Source organism: Chiloscyllium plagiosum, unplaced genomic scaffold (genome assembly GCF_037043375.1).
Source record: "Chiloscyllium plagiosum isolate Xiang-an unplaced genomic scaffold, Cpla_swu_hap1 HiC_scaffold_1, whole genome shotgun sequence".
Lineage (NCBI taxonomy): Eukaryota > Metazoa > Chordata > Chondrichthyes > Orectolobiformes > Hemiscylliidae > Chiloscyllium > Chiloscyllium plagiosum.
Genome location: NW_028270139.1, coordinates 35,073,965 through 35,095,391, shown reverse-complemented (window position 1 = coordinate 35,095,391; position 21,427 = coordinate 35,073,965). Strand labels below are relative to the sequence as shown.

General features: G+C 54.5%; 2 protein-coding genes across 2 annotated transcripts in view; both read right to left on the bottom strand.

Annotated features, from left to right (window-relative positions):
* cfap299 (cilia and flagella associated protein 299) overlaps positions 1-21,427 on the bottom strand; it is a 694,354-nt gene that overhangs the window by 576,060 nt on the left and 96,867 nt on the right. The window lies entirely within an intron of this gene.
* Positions 1,763-20,680, bottom strand: LOC148152101 (uncharacterized; the record flags this gene model as incomplete). Its single annotated transcript, XM_087992407.1, has 11 exons — positions 1,763-1,899; positions 8,732-8,807; positions 11,600-11,718; positions 13,747-13,952; positions 14,477-14,666; positions 14,821-14,913; positions 15,751-15,905; positions 18,737-18,950; positions 19,798-19,853; positions 20,042-20,119; positions 20,634-20,680. Coding segments are annotated over 11 exons (1,371 nt in total), but the record flags the coding sequence as incomplete, so codon positions are not given.

The window sequence follows — 21,427 nt, the reverse complement described above, 5'->3', positions numbered from 1 at the left end:
TGCCAGATTTTAACTCTGTTAATGAATCAGTTTTGAATTAGTTAAAACCTTGCTCCAAGTCTTGAGCAAAATTCCGAACTTATGTAGTATCCATAATTTTAACGATCAAAAAAGCAGGACTTTCATAATTCAGAAAACTACTTGGACTTCCATGATTGAATGGAAGGATATATAGTTAAAAACAAGCATATGTATATTATTCTTGACTACAAATCAACTGTAAAGAAGAATATTGCATGTGATTCTGTCATAAGGTATCTTACATTTAACCATCATTCTACATGAATCACCGTGACTATGCATCGAAGCTCCCAGATTAGTATAGATTTGACTGCAGTAATTATTCATCTACTGATTATTTATATACTTAATTTCCTTTCAAGTTTTCAATCACAGTTGTTTAAAAAATGAAAAAGCGTATTAAAGAAAATGGTGGGTGGAGAAGAGAGATTAAACTTAAGCCATTTATATAGTCACTGTATTTGTCTTATCATTTTCTCGAATTATGCGTTTTTTAGATCTTGTGGAACTTAAAGGTTTGATTAAATTGACAGAAATTGGAGCAGATTTATTACCAAGAGTCCAGGTTATTCACAGTATATACTTCAAAACTTTAGGTTTTCTAATAGGATAGGATATGGAAAAGATATTCAATCATGTTTAAGTTTCATTGATTTAAACAATTGTTTAAAAAAGTTACATGCAAGAAATAAATATTATTCCACAAAATATGGATAATGAATATATTTATCATAACTAAAGATTACTGGCTGGTGGCTTTCAATTGCCACAAATGCAAACTTGTTGATAAATTTAGAATGATGTTTTGAACAAGCACTGCCACCTTGTGCCATGTTCAACATACAAAGTACTTAATTCTTTGCAATATACCTTGCTATAAACCCTTCCTAACATTACATTTACATTTATGTTCACTATGAACAAATTATATTTAAATAATCAACAAAGTAGAGAAATCATCAGTATGCATATTACAATTTTAGTAACTAGGGCAATTTTAAAAGAATTAAAACCCAAATCAAAATTATTCTATGAAGAGAATAAAGTATCTCAACACTTCGACAAAGTTTATGGTATATCAGACAAATCCAAAAGCTGACAGTCCACATGTACAATAAGGGTTTAACCTCTAGAATCATATAAACCCTACAGTGCAGAAAAGAGGCCATTTGGCCTCTCAAATCAACACCAAGTCAGATACATCTATCCTCTGGCATGCACTTACCAGTTCAGTGGGCTCTGCGTTGCCTATTATTTTATCTACACTTGAGATTTTCTAATGGCAGTCACAACTGCAGTGGAATTTGTTTTGTTACGAGGTACGAATTTGTTTTGTTACTCTGGGGAGGGGTTGATCTCCTACCTGCTCCATTTGCTTTGGAACACTCCTGTTGAGGCAACTCCAGTTATGTTTGCCCTGCTGCTCTCCCACCAGTTAATTTATCTCCCTCATTATTTGTTTACCTATCTGCAATACTACCTGGTCTCGCTTTAAATTTAATAAAAGGGCATTGGCTAAGTTTGTAGATTAATTCGCCAAGCTGACATATATTTTCTGCTGACGTTTCAGTGCCTCGCAAGGTGGCATAGTCAGTGCATCTTTGCTAAAGTGTTGGTGGTCTTTCCTGCCTGGTATTTATGTGCCTGTTGTTTTGGTACTTCTAGTTCTGTATCTGAGTGGTTTGTGAATGGGATCCAGTCAATGTGTTTATTGATTGAGTTCTGGTTGGAGTGCCAGGCTTCAAGGAATTCTCTTGCATTTCTGTTTTGCTATGATGGTTGCATTGTCCCAGTTGAATTTGTGCCCTTTGTTGTTTGCATGGTTGAAAATGAAATTGTACTGGTTGTGTCTGGCAGTGGCAAGTTGATGTTCGTGCACTTGTAAAGGACAAACAGAAAGAAAACTGACCAATGTAGTGTTTTCTCACAAACCTTGCAGGGTATCTTCTGGATAATGTTTGTCCTGTTGGATGTGGATGTCGGGTCTTTAACATTTCACCAGGAGCTGGTGAAAGGTGTTAACTGGGCATTAGCTAGCCAGACCACCTCTCATCCAGCAGGGATATAGGCTTCCTTCCTCTTAAAATCTTGTGCCTGGTGTAAGATTTTTCTATTTCTATCATACTCTTTAGGGCATCCTAACTCACAAAGCACTGGTTAGCTCCTGCTGCTCTAGGCAGAGGCTAATTCACAAGTGAATACAGTAGGTTTCTCACCAACAAGGGATCTATTCAAACACTTCTAAAATTTGGAAAGAAGGTTTTGGCCTGCCTGACCAAATTACGATTTAGCAAGGGTAAGGACTCCCTTAATCACAGTGGCCATGCAGTCTCTTATGGTTTGCCTATCTGGTCTGGGCTTCATAGCTTCTACAACTTGGTCGCTGGCCAGGTCATTCCCAAGTAGAAAATCTATCCTTGTTCCTAAGAGGTCCAGAATGATTTCTATGATTACTGAATTCAAGACTACACCAGACAATACATGAACTCATTGGAGGGGTTTATAATCTTCTCTGACATGAAAATTAGAGGGTCTCAGAGTAAAGCAATAGACTGGCTTGGTTTGTGGGAGCAGTGCTATTAATGGCATTCAGGACTCCTCACATTGCAGCAGTGACACATTATCTGCCTTGCTATCCTTCATTGTGTTTTAATTAACTACTCGATTGTCCTTTTTATATATCTTAATGTTACCACCAGTTCCCATACTATTTTAAATGGTGTGAATTGAATAGAGACGGACAATTCACCAGATTTGTATCTAAAAATAGCTTCTTCCCCTGCAGTCGAAGAAATCAATGAGGTTGGAAAAGTTAGAAAAAGCAAAAGTTAATATACACCTCCTTCCCTCATGTAAATCCGCAAACTTCCACGACTCTTTGCAAAACCAAATTATACTGAGAAGCCTAGTTTTAAAATATTCCAAAACAAAAAACTTCACTGGCCCCAGGTACAAAACAAATACTAGTTTCAACCACATTGCTGAATTATGTAACATCAACTATTTATCCCAGTAAAGCCTTGCTTAAAGCTTAGTCATTCAGAATTGAAATGATAGATTTCAGTTCAAGCAAGAGTGCCAGGGGGCATGCTAGACTCAGATCAGGCAAGCATACAACTGAGGTATCAATCTGGTGAAGTTATAAAACAGGACAACTTGCATTCCAGACATCTTAAGCAGCAAGTGATAGACAAAAGGTAAATGATTCTCCAACTAGTAGTTCAGATCTATGTCTGGCAGTCCTGCTAAATCTAGTTGTGAGTGGTTGAGCACAATTAAGCAACTCACTGAAGAAGGTATCACAAACATCCTCATCCTCAATAATGGGGGAATCCAGCACATCAATGCAAAACATAAGGTAGAAGCATTTGCAACAATCTTCAACCAGACATTCAAAGTGGATGATGCCACACTCAGTCAAATGTTTACTTGATGTCAGGAACAGATACCCCACACCACTGGAATTCAACTTTTTTTTTAATCTACTAGGAGAAAGTCAGGACTGCAGATGCTGCAGTTCAGAGTCAAGCGTGTGGTGCTGGAAAAGCATAGTAGGTCAGGCAGCATCTGAGGAGCAAGAGAATCAACATTTCGAGCATAAGCCCTTAATCAGGAAGAGCTTATGCCCGAAATGTCGATTCTACTGCTCCTCGGATGCTGCTTGGTCTGATGTGCTTTTCCAGCACTACACACAACTTTTTTTAATCTATGTTTGTTTGGAACAAAGCTTTAAATGTGATTTGGAGTCAAATAACTCTGGCAGAACGCAAACCAAGCTGAGATAGTTCTACTTGAAAGCACTGTGGATAACACCTTCCATCACTGTACTTTCTGTGGATTAGTTCTGCCTGGGTAATTTTCCAAATGGTCAGTTAATGGCAGTGTTGTAGCTCGAATGGAACAATTCGGCTAGAGGTATGGCTAGCCATGGCACAAATCTCCAGTGCTACAGTCAGAACATAATTGAGCTGTATAGTTTTGCTAAGCAGAATGAGCATTTCTTGATATTATATGAACATCTTAGCTTCAAGAGGTCAAGATGGATTTCCGCCTGCCATTTCTTGCTGAAGATCCAGCCTTGTTGTTAGCACTGATAGGATCCATCATCATCCAAAATTAGGGGCATTCAATAGAGCTTTTCCTCTTCCCATTAGCTGGTTAATAATTCACTATCCTCCATGATCAGATGTAGCAGGGGTACTACAGTGATTTAACTTAACTGTTATGTATGGGATCACTTAGTTTCCTATATCATGTTTGCCAAAGGAGAAATTTCCAAAAGAAATTGTCGTCCATATGGATGTCGAAAATGGATAAAGGAAATTTGGAATTTATAACCTGGTGGACTACACAAGGAAAAGAGTTTACTCATCTGGGACCAGTTTAGATCACATCTAGTGGCTCAGTGGTTAGCACTGCTGCTTCAGCACCAGGGTTCAATTCCAGCTGTCTGTGTGGAATTTGCACAGTCTCCCCCTGTATTGCATGGGTTTCCTCTGGGTGCTCCAGTTTCCTCCCACAATCCAAAGATGTGCAGGTTAAGTGAATTGGACGTGCTAAATTGCCCATACTGTTCAGAGATGCGTAGGTTAGGTGCATTAGGCAGGGGTAAATATAGGATAATAGGGGAGGGGAATGCGTATGGATGGGTAACTCTTCGGAGGGTCAGTGATGTGGGCCTATGATTCTATGTCTCATTATTGATAATCATTGCACACAAAAGAAATCAAATCATAGGTTCGGACCTGGTCTTTCTTGGTTTTGTGGAGGGGGTGGTGCAAGGTGAAGCTGGTTGCTCATAAAATCCAGCAGGTACACTTTATCTGCCTGTACCAAATCTGAAATTTTATACTGGGTAGGCGGGTAAATTAACCATGAAGTTATGCATCTGCTGTTAACAAATCAATAGTTCCAGATTAAACCCTATCAAAGCAGCCTGGGATTTCAGTTGTGCCTTTTTTGTGGAGCTTGTCTTCTCTGAACTGATTTTACATATAACAAGGTGTGGGCCCTGAATAAATACAGGTTTCATCAGATTTGCAGTAAGCTAATGTCAATGAGCGAAAACACAGCACAGCCACTCACATGAACCCAGATGTAACACTGCTTTGTGAAAAGCAAGTCAAATCTATTTTAACAATTCCATTTACAATAAGAATGCTTATTTCATTGTCAATAGTAACAGCAGTTCACAAATGCTCCAGATGGGTATATGAATCTCTATGACTCTAATAGAAGTATAAGGTACAATTTTTTTCTTAGCTAGTGAACCAGTGCCATCTGTTATTGGCATTTCCTTGCACACCACTGCCACCCTCTGTTGATTAGCAGTAGTGACAAGGCAGCCAGAGTCCTATTTCTTCCACTAATGCCATTAACTTTAGTATTCCTTTCATTGTACTGTACTGCTAACCACAGAAGCTAAGTAAAGCAGTATTTTTATGATTCTTGATGCCATGGAAAAAAATTAACATGTTTAAAATGTCCTCATATAGCATTTAAAGCACCAATCCTTTTTAGACTGTTTCTACCTTTCATAATGCCTTCTGTTCAGACAGCTCAAATAGGAATATCAACCTGACTTTCGTGATTGATATAACATATGATCAAAGGCAGACATGTTTTCTTTATTGGCAATTCTCATTGAGCAGATATTATGGGCAGTAGTTTTCATTGGTTGGTCCCCAAGCAAATTTCATTGACCAGTCCTCATTAGGCAAATGGAAGATGGAACAGCAGTTACAAACTCCCAGGGAAAAGTTCCCTAACACCTCAGCTAGAAAGCAGGATTCTGCCCCGACGAAACATTCCCTGCCAACAGCCTGTTTGTTCTCTGGTATTAGTGACCCCCATCCCCGACTGTCACAACTGTACACTTTCTTAATCAAATTACCTTTTGCTCCACATGTAATCTGCTATTTCTCAGCTTATGAGAAAATTGCTATGAAACATCAATATACTACAAGTTTGTGATCACAAACCCATGAAAATGAATGGGCAGTAGATGCACAGCAACATTAGCAACTGCAAGTTTCCCTCCAAGTCACATACCATCCTTACTTGGAACCATACTACAATATAAATTAGATTTAAATCACGTACTAAAAATTGAAAAGAGATTTGGACATATTTAACAGTTAGTCAGCTAACAGTTACTAGTTATCTTTCTTACAGGTCAAAGTAAAGGACTACAATTCCTACCAGCCTTAGATGTTCCAGCACATTCACAAAACAGGACACATTTATGTGCAAAGTCCAGCACTGATTCTTCTCAGCAACTGCAGTGACTGGGCAGAACACGACCATCTAGAATGCCTGTATGGTGCTGGTCAACTGAAAACCTGATCACATAGTAAGCAAAATGTAAGCTCATGTGACGGAGTCTTCTGCAACAGGGAAACAGGCTCCATACTGATGAGATGCTGGGCCAACTACAGCAGCTATGGCTCTGAAAATCCCTGGGAGCTGTTCAGAGCAGTTGCAGCTCAGGAAAAGTCCCGGGAACCATAGTTGGTACAAAGCAGTGCAAAATACTGGAGAATGGACAAATCCTTGGAATAATTTAGCTTTTGCTAAAACTGAATCAGATAAGAATTATAGCCATAGTATTAAAACCACAGACAGTGAACAACATTCAATTCAGTACATTTTGACAAGAAACCAGATTACTTCTTTGAAACTCAATATATGTAGCCACATATTCAAATACATAAATGAAAGAACCATATGGGCACTTCAACAAAGGTCCATTTACATCTTTAGTACATGTTGGCAGCAAACTAATATAGCCTACTTGCATCTAAAGCAACATAAAAAACCAGTACTTAATCCATTGAGTAGAATTCAATACATTGGTTGTGTGACTAAAATATACTGACTTAAAGATATGTTGCCAACCAGTTCAAGATATTACAGATTTATCTGCCTTTGAAATGCTTTGAAGGTTTAACTGAATTATTGTCATATTATAATATCCTAACACAAACTGTTTTAAATTCTTTTTTATGTACTTAAAACTACACTACAGTGAATATGGTGGGTTCACTGTTCCCTGCTCTTTGTTTATCTTAAGCATCAAATTTGTTTTTTTACAATGACCCTCAATCTCATGAGTGATGAAACATCCTTAGGCACTTCACAGCTGCAGATTATAACAAAGAATGACACAGACATTAAGTTAGATGACCATGGGGTTTGTCAAAAATAGGTTATAAAATAATGTTATAAAGCAGGAGAGCAAGATGATGAGGCAGAGAGATTTTGGGTAGGAATTCTGGAGCTTGGGATCTTTGTAATTGAAAATACAAACCTCGCCCCACTTGCTAGCACCCGGCCCACATCCCTCCAAACCCTTCCTATTCAGATCTGCATCCAGGTGCTCATTTGACTGAGTATAGCATCAAGTAGCCCCAGCAAAATTGGAGTCAATGGGAATTAATGGAAAACTTTCTGCTGACTGGTAGCTGCTTCAAAGATCTTCTCCACATCTTAGTATCAGAAGTGGGGACGTTTGCTGAATATTGCACAACATTCAACACCATTGGCAACTCATTCTTAGCATTACATGGCCAAAGTAATTAAAACCTGTACAATATCCAGATAGGTAATGTTCATCCTTAGAAAGAACAAAACAGCTCATGAGGTGAAGAGAGAAATTGTTCTTGACTGTAAGGCAACGTGTCACCATTAAGAAACTCCATAAAAACTGTAGATGATGGGAATCAAAGAGAAACCACTCTGCTGGTCAGAATCCTACCTCGCAAAAAAAGAAGATGGTTATGATTTTTGCAAGGTCAATCATCTCATTGCCAGGACATCACTGCAGATAATGTCCTGGACCAAGAGATTTTCAGCTCTTTCATCAATTACTTCTGCTTAGAAATCAAGTAGGGGCGTTCCCTGATGAATGCACAGAGTTCAGTACCATTTACAGTGGAGATTGAAGCAGTGTGTCCATGTGAAGCAATATGTGGATAATATTCAGGCTTGATTGTTAAATGGCAAGTATGGAAAATAAAGAACATGAAAGCATGGGAAGGGCTAAAGCATGAAGACCATTGGCAATCTGTGGTCTGTGGAAGGCAGGATGGGATAAGAATAGTGGAATGCTCTTACACCAATTAGCAGAGTATGGTTAAGGCTGAAAGGTCACTATGGCGAGATGAGAAAACACAAGTAATAAAGCAAGTTTCTTTGTTAAGTGTTATTATGACAGGATTGGGACCCTAAATATTTGGGACATGACATTAAAATATCTAATTAATAGTTAGTAGAGTCTGCTTGAGACAGGAGACTATTGTAATAGATGGAATAGCTAAATATCTATCATGACAGGTTAGTCTGGGATAGAAGATCTCTGTAGCAGAGTCAGCAATAAATATCTAACCACGACATTAGAATAACATTAAGTAGAATGTACAACTAAAGAGATAATGGGAACTAACATCATTGGTTTATTGTGTAGCGAGAGTTAGGAACTTTGATTAATATAGTTAGACATGCTGATAAGCTAACAGAAACATGATAAAAAAAAAATATAAAAATCCACGGACCTGAGGTTCGTGGGCATTCGACAATCTGCTTTCTCAGTGTCACTGCTTTTTGTTTGCAAATAAAAGACCTACTTGAGGAACTCTCTGTGTCTCCCAGTGATTCTCTATTTTCTCCACAGCAAATTTGGCGCTGCAAGCAGGGTCATGCACAGACCCACCTGGACAGAGGGCAGCAGTAACAGGGCGCTTCTTGGTCCACCGGGGGAACTCCTGAGACTGACAGAATAAGAGTACCTAACAAAAAAAAATGGTTAGCATTTTTGTTGTGAATTCAGACTATATTCTGTTGGCTTGGAGTGGTCATTGGGGACTCAGAGGTGCGGGAACCTGCCGGAGGGTCTCTCCGAACCAAGATCCAAAGGCAAGGGGTAAATTGCTGCTGAAGGAGATGTGGAGAATTGGTCAAGAAAACTGCGCAGTGGGGTAAGGGGTGAGTAAGAACAGAACACAGCAATTATCTGAGTAAAACGTCCACGCTGGTGAATATAAGACCCTATAGATAAATAGGGCAGAATAAAGAAGGAGAAATTGTTTTACTGGAAGCGCTGATAGACCTGTTTAGAAAGACGGCAGATTGGGAGTGGATGATTAAAAGTAAAATAGCAGAGAATAGTCATAGTGTTACTAGACTATTAAACATTTTAGATAAGGCCTGTAGGATAATTAGACTTTTGGAAATGAACAAAGGGTCTGTTTAAGTAAGGCTCCAGCTGACAGAGGTTGATTTACGGCCCAGTTCTTGGCTGTTCACAGCAAGTGTGTGTGCCTGTGTGCATACTCGTGTAAGAGAGAGAGACAGAGACAGCGAGACAGAGACAGCGAGAGAGAGAGAGAGGGCGAGAGAGAGAGAGGGCGAGAGAGAGAGAGGGCGAGAGAGAGAGAGGGCGAGAGAGAGAGAGGGCGAGAGAGAGAGAGGGCGAGAGAGAGAGGGCGAGAGAGAGAGAGGGCGAGAGAGAGCGGGCGGGAGAGAGAGGGCGAGAGAGCGCAGGCGAGAGAGAGCGGGCGAGAGAGAGCGGGCGAGAGAGAGCGGGCGAGAGAGAGCGGGCGAGAGAGCGTGAGAGAGCGCGTGAGAGAGCGCGTGAGAGACAGCGTGAGAGACAGCGTGAGAGAGAGCGAGCGAGAGAGCGAGCGAGAGAGAGTGCGAGAGAGAGTGCGAGAGAGAGTGCGCGAGAGAGTGCGCGAGAGAGTGCGCGAGAGAGCGCGAGAGAGCGCGAGAGAGTGTGTGAGGGACTGCGAGAGAGTGGGAGAGAGTGGGAGAGAGTGGGAGAGAGTGGGAGAGAGTGGGAGTGCGAGAGAGGGTGCGAGAGAGGGTGCGCGAGAGGGTCCGCGAGAGGGTCCGCGAGAGGGTGCGCGAGAGGGTGCGCGAGAGGGTGCGCGAGAGGGTGCGCGAGAGGGTGCGCGAGAGGGAGTGAGAGAGAGCGCGAGAGAGTGCGCGAGAGAGTGCGCGCGAGAGAGAGCGCGCAAGAGAGTGCGCGAGAGAGAGCACGCGAGAGAGAGCACGCGAGAGAGAGCACGCGAGAGAGAGCACGCGAGAGAGAGAGCGAGAGAGAGCGCGAGAGAGGGCGTGCGCGAGAGAGAGCGCGAGAGAGAGCGTGCGCGAGAGAGCGTGCGCGAGAGAGCGTGCACAAGAGAGAGAGCGCGAGAGAGAGCGCGCGAGAGAGCGCGAGAGAGCGTGCGCGAGAGAGAGTGCGCGAGAGAGAGTGCGCGAGAGAGAGTGCGCGAGAGAGAGTGCGCGAGAGAGAGTGCGCGAGAGAGAGTGCGCGAGAGAGAGTGCGCGAGAGAGAGTGCACGTGAGAGAGTGCACGTGAGAGAGTGCACGTGAGAGAGTGCGTGAGAGAGAGTGCGCGAGAGAGAGTGCGAGAGAGAGTGCGCGAGTGAGAGTGGGAGAGTGGGAGAGTGGGAGAGTGGGAGAGAGTGGGAGAGTGGGAGAGTGGGAGAGTGGGAGAGTGGGAGAGTGGGAGAGAGTGGGAGAGTGGGAGAGAGTGGGAGAGTGGGAGAGTGGGAGAGTGAGTGAGTGAGTGAGAGTGAGAGTGAGAGTGAGAGTGAGAGTGAGAGTGCGCGAGAGAGTGCGAGAGTCCGCGAGAGAGCGCGACAGAGCGCGACAGAGCGCGAGAGACCGCGAGAGACCGCGAGAGACCGCGAGAGACCGCGAGAGACCGCGCGAGAGAGTGCGCGAGAGAGTGCGCGAGACCGCGCGAGAGAGTGCGCGAGACCGCGCGAGAGAGTGCGCGAGAGCCAGAGTGAGAGAGAGTGTGAGTGTGAGAGAGTGTGAGAGAGTGTGTGAGAGACTGTGAGAGACTGTGAGAGACTGTGAGAGTGTGTGAGAGTGTGTGAGAGTGTGTGAGAGTGTGTGAGAGTGTGTGAGAGAGTGTGAGAGAGTGTGAGAGAGTGTGTGAGAGTGTGTGAGAGTGTGTGAGAGTGTGTGAGAGACTGTAAGAGACTGTGAGAGTGTGTGAGAGTGTGTGAGAGTGTGTGAGAGTGTGTGAGAGTGTGTGAGAGACTGTGAGAGACTGTGAGAGACTGTGAGAGACTGTGAGAGTCTGTGAGAGTCTGTGAGAGAGTGAGTGTGAGAGAGAGTGCGAGAGGGAGCGCGAGAGGGAGCACGAGAGGGAGCGCGAGAGAGAGCGCGCGCGATAGGGCGCGAGATGGCGCGAGATGGCGCGAGACGGGGCGAGACGGGGCGAGACGGGGCGAGACGGGGCGAGACGGGGCGAGACGGTGCGAGACGGCGCGAGAGGGCGCGAGAGGGCGCGAGAGGGCGCGAGAGGGCGAGAGGGCGAGAGAGCACGCGAGAGAGCGCGAGAGCGAGAAAGAGCGCGAGAAAGTGCGTGTGAGTGCGAGAGCGAGAGAGCGCGAGAGAGCGCGTAGAGCGCGTAGAGCGCGTAGAGCGCGTAGAGCGCGTAGAGCGCGTAGAGCGCGAGAGGGAGCGCGTAGAGCGCGAGAGGGAGCGCGTAGAGCGCGAGAGGGAGCGAGAGGGAGCGAGAGGGAGCGAGAGGGAGCGAGAGGGAGTAAGAGCGAGAAAGAGCGCGAGAGCGAGAAAGAGCGAGAGAGAGCGAGAGAGAGCGAGAGAGAGCGAGAGAGAGCGAGAGAGAGCGAGAGAGAGCGAGAGAGAGCGAGAGAGAGCGAGAGAGCGAGAGAGCGAGAGAGAGCGAGGGCGAGCGAGGGAGAGCGAGGGAGAGCGAGGTAGAGCAAGGTAGAGCGAGGGAGAGCGAGGGAGAGCGAGGGAGAGCGAGGGAGAGCGAGGGAGAGCGAGGGAGAGCGAGGGAGAGCGCGAGACAGAGTGCGCGCGAGAAGGGGGCGAGAGGGCGCGAGGGGGCGAGGGGGCGAGGGGGCGAGGGGGCGAGGAGGCGAGGGGGCGAGAGGGCGAGAGGGCACGCGAGAGCGCGAGAGAGCGTGAGAGCGAGAAAGAGCGTGAGAGCGAGAAAGAGCGTTAGAGTGCAAGAGCGCGATTGAGACTGAGAGCGAGCGAGCGAGAGCGCGAGAGAGCGAGAGCGCGAGAGAGCGAGAGCGCGAGAGAGCGCGAGAGAGCGCGAGAGAGCGCGAGAGAGAGCGAGGGAGAGCGAGGGAGAGCGAGGGAGAGCGAGGGAGAGCGAGGGAGAGCGAGGGAGAGCGCGAGAGAGCGCGAGAGAGCGCGAGAGAGCGAGAGAGAGCGAGGGAGAGCGAGGGAGAGCGAGGGAGAGCGAGGGAGAGCGAGGGAGAGCGAGGGAAAGCGAGGGAGAGCGAGGGAGAGCGCGAGACAGAGTGCGCGCGAGAGGGCGCGAGAGGGCGAGAGGGCGAGTGGGCGAGTGGGCGAGTGGGCGAGTGGGCGAGTGGGCGAGTGGGCGAGAGAGCACGCGAGAGCGCGAGAGCGAGAAAGAGCGTGAGAGCGAGAAAGAGCGTGAGAGCGAGAAAGAGCGTGAGAGTGCGAGAGCGCGAGAGGGAGCGAGAGAGCGCGAGAGAGAGCGTGAGAGAGAGCGTGAGAGAGAGCGTGAGAGAGAGCGAGAGGGAGCGAGAGGGAGCGAAAGGGAGCGAGAGAGAGCGAGAGGGCGCGAGAGGGCGGGACGGCGAGAAGGCGAGACGGCGAGACGGCGAGAGGGCGAGACGGCGAGAGGGCGAGACGGCGAGACGGCGAGACGGCGAGACGGCGAGAGGGCGAGACGGCGAGAGGGCGAGAGGTTGAGACGGCGAGACGGCGAGAGAGCACGCGAGAGCGCGAGAGTGCGAGAAAGAGCGTGAGAGCGAGAAAGAGCGTGAGAGCGAGAAAGTGAGTGAGAGTGCGAGAGCGCGAGAGGGAGCGAGAGGGAGCGAAACGGAGCGAGAGGGAGCGAGAGGGAGCGAGAGGGAGCGAGAGAGCGCGAGAGGGAGCGAGAGGGAGCGAGAGGGAGCGAGAGAGCGTGAAAGGGAGCGCGAGAGGGAGCGCGAGAGGGAGCGCGCGAAGGAGCGCGAGAGGGAGCGCGAGAGGGAGCGCGAGAGGGAGCGCGAGGGAGCGCGAGGGAGCGCGAGGGAGCGCGAGGGAGCGCGAGAGCGAGAAAGAGCATGACAGCGCGAGAGCGCGAGAGAGCGCGAGAGGGCGGGACGGCGAGAAGGCGAGACGGCGAGACGGCGAGAGGGCGAGACGGCGAGAGAGCACGCGAGAGCGCGAGAGTGCGAGAAAGAGCGTGAGAGCGAGAAAGAGCGTGAGAGCGAGAAAGTGAGTGAGAGTGCGAGAGCGCAAGAGGGAGCGAAACGGAGCGAGAGGGAGCGAGAGGGAGCGAGAGGGAGCGAGAGAGCGTGAAAGGGAGCGCGAGAGGGAGCGCGAGAGGGAGCGCGAGGGAGCGCGAGGGAGCGCGAGGGAGCGCGAGGGAGCGCGAGGGAGCGCGAGGGAGCGCGAGAGCGAGAAAGAGCGTGAGAGCGCGAGAGCGCGAGAGAGCGCGAGAGAGCGCGAGAGAGCGCGAGAGAGCGCGAGAGAGCGCGAGAGAGCGCGAGAGAGCGCGAGAGAGCGCGATAGTGCGAGAGAGTGCGAGAGAGCGAGAGAGAGAGCGAGGGAGAGCGCGGGAGAGCGTGGTAGAGCGCGAGAGCGGGAGAGCGAGAGAGCGAGAGAGCGAGAGAGCGAGAGAGAGCGCGAGACAGAGACTGCGAGAATGCGCAAGACAGCGAGAGACTGCGAGAGTGCGCGAGACTGTGTGAGAGAGCGCGTGGGAGCGAGGGAGCGGGGGAGAGCACGAGAGCGCGAGAGAGAGCGAGAGCGCGAGAGAGAGCGAGAGCGCGAGAGAGCGCGAGAGAGCGCGAGAGAGCGCGAGAGAGCGCGAGAGAGCGCGAGAGAGCGCGAGAGAGAGCGAGAGCGCGAGAGAGAGCGAGAGCGCGAGAGAGAGCGAGAGCGCGAGAGAGAGCGAGAGCGCGAGAGAGCGAGAGAGCGAGAGACTGCGAGAATGCGAGAATGCGAGAGTGCGCGAGACTGTGTGAGAGAGCGCGTGAGAGTGCGGGAGCGAGGGAGCGAGGTAGCGGGGGTACGGGCGAGCATGCGAGAGCGAGTGAGAGAGCGAGAGAGCGCGAGAGAGCGCGAGAGAGCGCGAGAGAGCGCGAGAGAGCGCGAGAGGGAGCGCGAGAGGGAGCGCGAGAGGGAGCGCGAGAGAGCGCGAGGGAGCGCGAGGGAGCGCGAGGGAGCGCGAGAGCGAGAAAGAGCGTGAGAGCGCGAGAGAGCGCGAGAGAGCGCGAGAGAGCGCGAGAGAGCGCGAGAGAGCGCGAGAGAGCGAGAGAGTGCGAGAGAGTGCGAGAGAGCGAGAGAGAGAGCGAGGGAGAGCGCGGGAGAGCGTGGTAGAGCGCGAGAGCGGGAGAGCGAGAGAGCGAGAGAGAGCGCGAGACAGAGACTGCGAGAATGCGCAAGACAGCGAGAGACTGCGAGAGTGCGCGAGACTGTGTGAGAGAGCGCGTGGGAGCGAGGGAGCGGGGGAGAGCACGAGAGCGCGAGAGAGAGCGAGAGCGCGAGAGAGAGCGAGAGCGCGAGAGAGAGCGCGAGAGAGCGCGAGAGAGCGCGAGAGAGCGTGAGAGAGAGCGAGAGCGCGAGAGAGAGCGAGAGCGCGAGAGAGAGCGAGAGCGCGAGAGAGCGAGAGAGCGAGAGAGCGAGAGAGCGAGAGACTGCGAGAATGCGAGAACGCGAGAACGCGAGAGTGCGCGAGACTGTGTGAGAGAGCGCGTGAGAGTGCGGGAGCGAGGGAGCGAGGTAGCGGGGGTACGGGCGAGTATGCGAGAGCGCGAGAGAGCGCGAGAGAGCGCGAGAGAGCGAGACAGCGAGACAGCGAGAGACAGCGAGAGACAGCGAGAGACAGCGAGAGACAGCGAGAGACAGCGAGAGACAGCGAGAGACAGCGAGAGCACGAGAGCGCGCGGTAGAGCGAGAGAGCGCGAGAGAGCGCGAGAGAGCGCGAGAGAGCGCGAGAGAGCGCGAGAGGGCGCGAGAGAGCGCGAGAGAGCGCGAGAGAGAGCGAGAGAGAGCGAGAGAGCGCGAGAGAGAGCGAGAGAGAGCGAGAGAGCGCGAGAGAGCGCGAGAGAGCGCGAGAGAGCGCGAGAGAGCGCGAGAGAGCGCGAGAGGGAGCGAGAGGGAGCGAGAGAGCGCGCGAGAGGGAGCGAGAGGGAGCGAGAGGGAGCGAGAGAGCGCGCGAGAGGGAGCGAGAGGGAGCGAGAGAGCGCGATAAGAGCGCGAGAGAGAGCGAGAGAGAGCGAGAGAGCGCGAGAGAGAGCGAGAGAGCGCGAAAGGGAGCGAGAGAGCGCGAAAGGGAGCGAGAGAGCGCGAAAGGGAGCGAGAGAGCGCGAAAGGGAGCGAGAGGGAGCGAAAGGGAGCGAGAGAGCGTGAAAGGGAGCGCGAGAGGGAGCGCGAGAGGGAGCGCGCGAAGGAGCGCGAGAGGGAGCGCGAGAGGGAGCGCGAGAGGGAGCGCGAGAGGGAGCGCGAGAGAGCGCGAGGGAGCGCGAGGGAGCGCGAGGGAGCGCGAGAGCGAGAAAGAGCGTGAGAGCGCGAGAGAGCGAGAGAGAGAGCGAGGGAGAGCGCGGGAGAGCGTGGTAGAGCGCGAGAGCGAGAGAGCGAGAGAGAGCGCGAGACAGAGACTGCGAGAATGCGCAAGACAGCGAGAGACTGCGAGAGTGCGCGAGACTGTGTGAGAGAGCGCGTGGGAGCGAGGGAGCGGGGGAGAGCACGAGAGCGCGAGAGAGCGCGAGAGCGCGAGAGAGAGCGAGAGCGCGAGAGAGAGCGAGAGCGCGAGAGAGAGCGAGAGCGCGAGAGAACGCGAGAGAACGCGAGAGAACGCGAGAGAGAGCGAGAACGCGAGAGAGAGCGAGAGCGCGAGAGAGAGCGAGAGCGCGAGAGAGCGAGAGAGCGAGAGACTGCGAGAATGCGAGAGTGCGCGAGACTGTGTGAGAGAGCGCGTGAGAGTGCGGGAGCGAGGGAGCGAGGTAGCGGGGGTACGGGCGAGCATGCGAGAGCGAGTGAGAGAGCGAGAGAGCGCGAGAGAGCGCGGGAGCGAGGGAGCGAGGGAGCGAGGTAGCGGGGGTACGGGCGAGCATGCGAGAGCGAGTGAGAGAGCGAGAGAGAGCGAGAGAGCGCGAGAGAGCGCGAGAGAGCGCGAGAGAGCGCGAGAGAGCGCGAGAGAGCGCGAGACAGCGAGACAGCGAGACAGCGAGAGACAGCGAGAGCACGAGAGCGCGCGGTTGAGCGCGGTAGAGCGCGGTAGAGCGCGAGAGAGCGCGGTAGAGCGCGAGAGAGCGCGAGAGAGCGCGAGAGAGCGCGTGAGAGCGAGAGAGCGCGAGAGAGCGCGAGAGAGCGCGAGAGGGAGCGAGAGGGAGCGAGGGAGCGCGCGAGAGGGAGCGAGAGGGAGCGAGAGAGCGCGATAAGAGCGCGAGAGAGAGCGAGAGAGAGCGAGAGAGCGCGAGAGAGCGCGAGAGGGAGCGAGAGAGCGCGAAAGGGAGCGAGAGAGCGCGAAAGGGAGCGAGAGAGCGCGAAAGGGAGCGAGAGAGCGTGAAAGGGAGCGAGAGTAAGCGAGAGAGAGCGTGAGAGGGAGCGAGAGAGCGCGCGAGAGGGAGCGAGAGAGCGCGAGAGAGCGCGAGAGAGCGCGAGAGAGCGCGAGAGAGCGCGAGAGAGCGCGGAAGAGCGCGAGAAAGAGCGCGAGAGCGAGAGAGGGAGCGAGAAAGAGCGTGAGAGCGTGAGAGCGCGAGAGAGCGAGCGCGAGAGCGCGAGAGAGCGCGAGAGAGCGCGAGAGAGCGCGAGAGAGCGCGAGAGAGCGCGAGAGAGCGCGAGAGAGCGCGAGGGAGAGCGAGAGAGAGCGAGGGAGAGCGAGAGAGAGCGAGAGAGAGCGAGAGAGAGCGAGGGAGAGCGAGGGAGAGCGCGAGAAAGAGCGCGAGAGCGAGAAAGAGCACGAGAGCGAGAAAGAGCGCGAGAGCGAGAAAGAGCGCGAGAGCGAGAAAGAGCGCGAGAGCGAGAAAGAGCGCGAGAGAGCGAGCGCGAGAGAGCGCGAGAGAGCGAGGGAGCGAGGGAGGGAGCGAGAGGGCGCGAGAGGGAGCGAGGGAGCGCGAGGGAGCGCGAGGGAGCGCGAGGGAGCGCGAGGGAGCGCGAGGGAGCGCGAGGGAGCGCGAGGGAGCGCGAGGGAGCGCGAGGGAGCGCGAGGGAGCGCGAGGGAGCGCGAGAGAGCGCGAGAGGGAGCGAGAGAGCGCGAGAGGGAGCGAGAGAGCGCGTGAGAGAGAGCGTGAGAAAGAGCGTGAGAGAGAGCGTGAGAGGGAGCGAGAGGGAGCGAGAGGGAGCGAGAGAGAGCGAGAGAGAGCGAGAGGGCGCGTGAGGGCGGGACGGCGAGACGGCGAGACGGCGAGAGGGCGAGACGGCGAGATGGCGAGACGGCGAGAGGGCGAGAGGTTGAGACGGCGAGACGGCGAGAGAGCACGCGAGAGCGCGAGAGTGCGAGAAAGAGCGTGAGAGCGAGAAAGAGCGTGAGAGCGAGAAAGTGAGTGAGAGTGCGAGAGCGCGAGAGGGAGCGAGAGGGAGCGAAACGGAGCGAGAGGGAGCGAGAGGGAGCGAGAGAGCGCGAGAGGGAGCGAGAGGGAGCGAGAGGGAGCGAGAGAGCGTGAAAGGGAGCGCGAGAGGGAGCGCGCGAAGGAGCGCGCGAAGGAGCGCGAGAGGGAGCGCGAGAGGGAGCGCGAGAGAGCGCGAGGGAGCGCGAGGGAGCGCGAGGGAGCGCGAGAGCGAGAAAGAGCGTGAGAGCGAGAGAGCGCGAGAGTGCGCGAGAGTGCGAGAGAGTGCGAGAGAGCGAGAGAGAGAGCGAGGGAGAGCGCGGGAGAGCGTGGTAGAGCGCGAGAGCGAGAGAGCGAGAGAGCGAGAGAGAGCGCGAGACAGAGACTGCGAGAATGCGCAAGACAGCGAGAGACTGCGAGAGTGCACGAGACTGTGTGAGAGAGCGCGTGGGAGCGAGGGAGCGGGGGAGAGCACGAGAGCGCGAGAGAGAGCGAGAGCGCGAGAGAGAGCGAGAGCGCGAGAGAGCGCGAGAGCGCGAGAGAGAGCGAGAGCGCGAGAGAGCGCGAGAGAGCGCGAGAGAGCGCGAGAGAGAGCGAGAGAGAGCGAGAGCGCGAGAGAGAGCGAGAGCGCGAGAGAGCGAGAGAGCGAGAGACTGCGAGAATGCGAGAATGCGAGAGTGCGCGAGACTGTGTGAGAGAGCGCGTGAGAGTGCGGGAGCGAGGGAGCGAGGTAGCGGGGGTACGGGCGAGCATGCGAGAGCGAGTGAGAGAGCGAGAGAGCGCGAGAGAGCGCGAGAGAGCGCGAGAGAGCGCGAGAGAGCGCGAGAGAGCGCGAGAGAGCGCGAGAGAGCGAGACAGCGAGACAGCGAGAGACAGCGAGAGACAGCGAGAGACAGCGAGAGACAGCGAGAGCACGAGAGAGCGCGGTAGAGCGAGAGAGCGCAAGAGAGCGCGAGAGAGCGCGAGAGAGCGCGAGAGAGCGCGAGAGAGCGCGAGAGAGCGCGAGAGAGCGCGAGAGTGCGAGAGAGTGCGAGAGAGCGAGAGAGAGAGCGAGGGAGAGCGCGGGAGAGCGTGGTAGAGCGCGAGAGCGGGAGAGCGAGAGAGCGAGAGAGAGCGCGAGACAGAGACTGCGAGAATGCGCAAGACAGCGAGAGACTGCGAGAGTGCGCGAGACTGTGTGAGAGAGCGCGTGGGAGCGAGGGAGCGGGGGAGAGCACGAGAGCGCGAGAGAGAGCGAGAGCGCGAGAGAGAGCGAGAGCGCGAGAGAGAGCGAGAGCGCGAGAGAGAGCGCGAGAGAGCGCGAGAGAGCGCGAGAGAGCGCGAGAGAGAGCGAGAGCGCGAGAGAGAGCGAGAGCGCGAGAGAGAGCGAGAGCGCGAGAGAGAGCGAGAGCGCGAGAGAGCGAGAGAGCGAGAGAGCGAGAGACTGCGAGACTGCGAGAATGCGAGAACGCGAGAACGCGAGAGTGCGCGAGACTGTGTGAGAGAGCGCGTGAGAGTGCGGGAGCGAGGGAGCGAGGTAGCGGGGGTACGGGCGAGTATGCAAGAGCGAGTGAGAGAGCGAGAGAGCGCGAGAGAGCGCGAGAGAGCGAGACAGCGAGACAGCGAGAGACAGCGAGAGACAGCGAGAGCACGAGAGCGCGCGGTAGAGCGAGAGAGCGCGAGAGAGCGCGAGAGAGCGCGAGAGAGCGCGAGAGAGCGCGAGAGAGCGCGAGAGGGCGCGAGAGGGCGCGAGAGAGCGCGAGAGAGCGCGAGAGAGCGCGAGAGAGCGCGAGAGAGAGCGAGAGAGAGCGAGAGAGCGCGAGAGAGCGCGAGAGAGCGCGAGAGAGCGCGAGAGAGCGCGAGAGGGAGCGAGAGGGAGCGAGAGAGCGCGCGAGAGGGAGCGAGAGGGAGCGAGAGGGAGCGAGAGAGCGCGCGAGAGGGAGCGAGAGGGAGCGAGAGAGCGCGATAAGAGCGCGAGAGAGAGCGAGAGAGAGCGAGAGAGCGCGAGAGAGAGCGAGAGAGCGCGAAAGGGAGCGAGAGAGCGCGAAAGGGAGCGAGAGAGCGCGAAAGGGAGCGAGAGGGAGCGAAAGGGAGCGAGAGAGCGTGAAAGGGAGCGCGAGAGGGAGCGCGAGAGGGAGCGCGCGAAGGAGCGCGAGAGGGAGCGCGAGAGGGAGCGCGAGAGGGAGCGCGAGAGGGAGCGCGAGAGAGCGCGAGGGAGCGCGAGGGAGCGCGAGGGAGCGCGAGAGCGAGAAAGAGCGTGAGAGCGCGAGAGAGCGAGAGAGAGAGCGAGGGAGAGCGCGGGAGAGCGTGGTAGAGCGCGAGAGCGAGAGAGCGAGAGAGAGCGCGAGACAGAGACTGCGAGAATGCGCAAGACAGCGAGAGACTGCGAGAGTGCGCGAGACTGTGTGAGAGAGCGCGTGGGAGCGAGGGAGCGGGGGAGAGCACGAGAGCGCGAGAGAGCGCGAGAGCGCGAGAGAGAGCGAGAGCGCGAGAGAGAGCGAGAGCGCGAGAGAGAGCGAGAGCGCGAGAGAACGCGAGAGAACGCGAGAGAGAGCGAGAACGCGAGAGAGAGCGAGAGCGCGAGAGAGAGCGAGAGCGCGAGAGAGCGAGAGAGCGAGAGACTGCGAGAATGCGAGAATGCGAGAATGCGAGAATGCGAGAGTGCGCGAGACTGTGTGAGAGAGCGCGTGAGAGTGCGGGAGCGAGGGAGCGAGGTAGCGGGGGTACGGGCGAGCATGCGAGAGCGAGTGAGAGAGCGAGAGAGCGCGAGAGAGCGCGGGAGCGAGGGAGCGAGGTAGCGGGGGTACGGGCGAGCATGCGAGAGCGAGTGAGAGAGCGAGAGAGCGCGAGAGAGCGCGAGAGAGCGCGAGAGAGCGCGAGAGAGCGCGAGAGAGCGCGAGAGAGCGCGAGAGAGCGCGAGAGAGCGCGAGAGAGCGCGAGAGAGCGCGAGAGAGCGAGACAGCGAGACAGCGAGACAGCGAGAGACAGCGAGAGACAGCGAGAGCACGAGAGCGCGCGGTTGAGCGCGGTAGAGCGCGGTAGAGCGCGAGAGAGCGCGGTAGAGCGCGAGAGAGCGCGAGAGAGCGCGAGAGAGCGCGAGAGAGCGCGAGAGAGCGCGAGAGAGAGCGAGAGAGCGCGAGAGAGAGCGAGAGGGAGCGAGAGAGCGCGCGAGAGGGAGCGAGAGAGCGCGCGAGAGGGAGCGAGAGGGAGCGAGAGGGAGCGAGAGAGCGCGATAAGAGCGTGAGAGAGAGCGAGAGAGAGCGAGAGAGCGCGAGAGAGCGCGAGAGGGAGCGAGAGAGCGCGAAAGGGAGCGAGAGAGCGCGAAAGGGAGCGAGAGAGCGCGAAAGGGAGCGAGAGAGCGTGAAAGGGAGCGAGAGTAAGCGAGAGAGAGCGTGAGAGGGAGCGAGAGAGCGCGCGAGAGGGAGCGAGGGAGCGCGAGGGAGCGCGAGGGAGCGCGAGAGAGCGCGAGAGAGCGCGAGAGAGCGCGAGAGAGCGCGAGAGAGCGCGGAAGAGCGCGAGAAAGAGCGCGAGAGCGAGAAAGGGAGCGAGAGGGAGCGAGAAAGAGCGTGAGAGCGTGAGAGCGCGAGAGAGCGAGAGAGAGCGCGAGAGAGCGCGAGAGAGCGCGAGAGAGCGCGAGAGAGAGCGAGAGAGAGCGAGGGAGAGCGAGGGAGAGCGAGAGAGAGCGAGAGAGAGCGAGGGAGAGCGAGGGAGAGCGCGAGAAAGAGCGCGAGAGCGAGAAAGAGCACGAGAGCGAGAAAGAGCGCGAGAGCGAGAAAGAGCGCGAGAGCGAGAAAGAGCGCGAGAGAGCGAGCGCGAGAGAGCGCGAGAGAGCGAGGGAGCGAGGGAGGGAGCGAGAGGGCGCGAGAGGGAGCGAGAGAGCGCGAGGGAGCGCGAGGGAGCGCGAGGGAGCGCGAGGGAGCGCGAGGGAG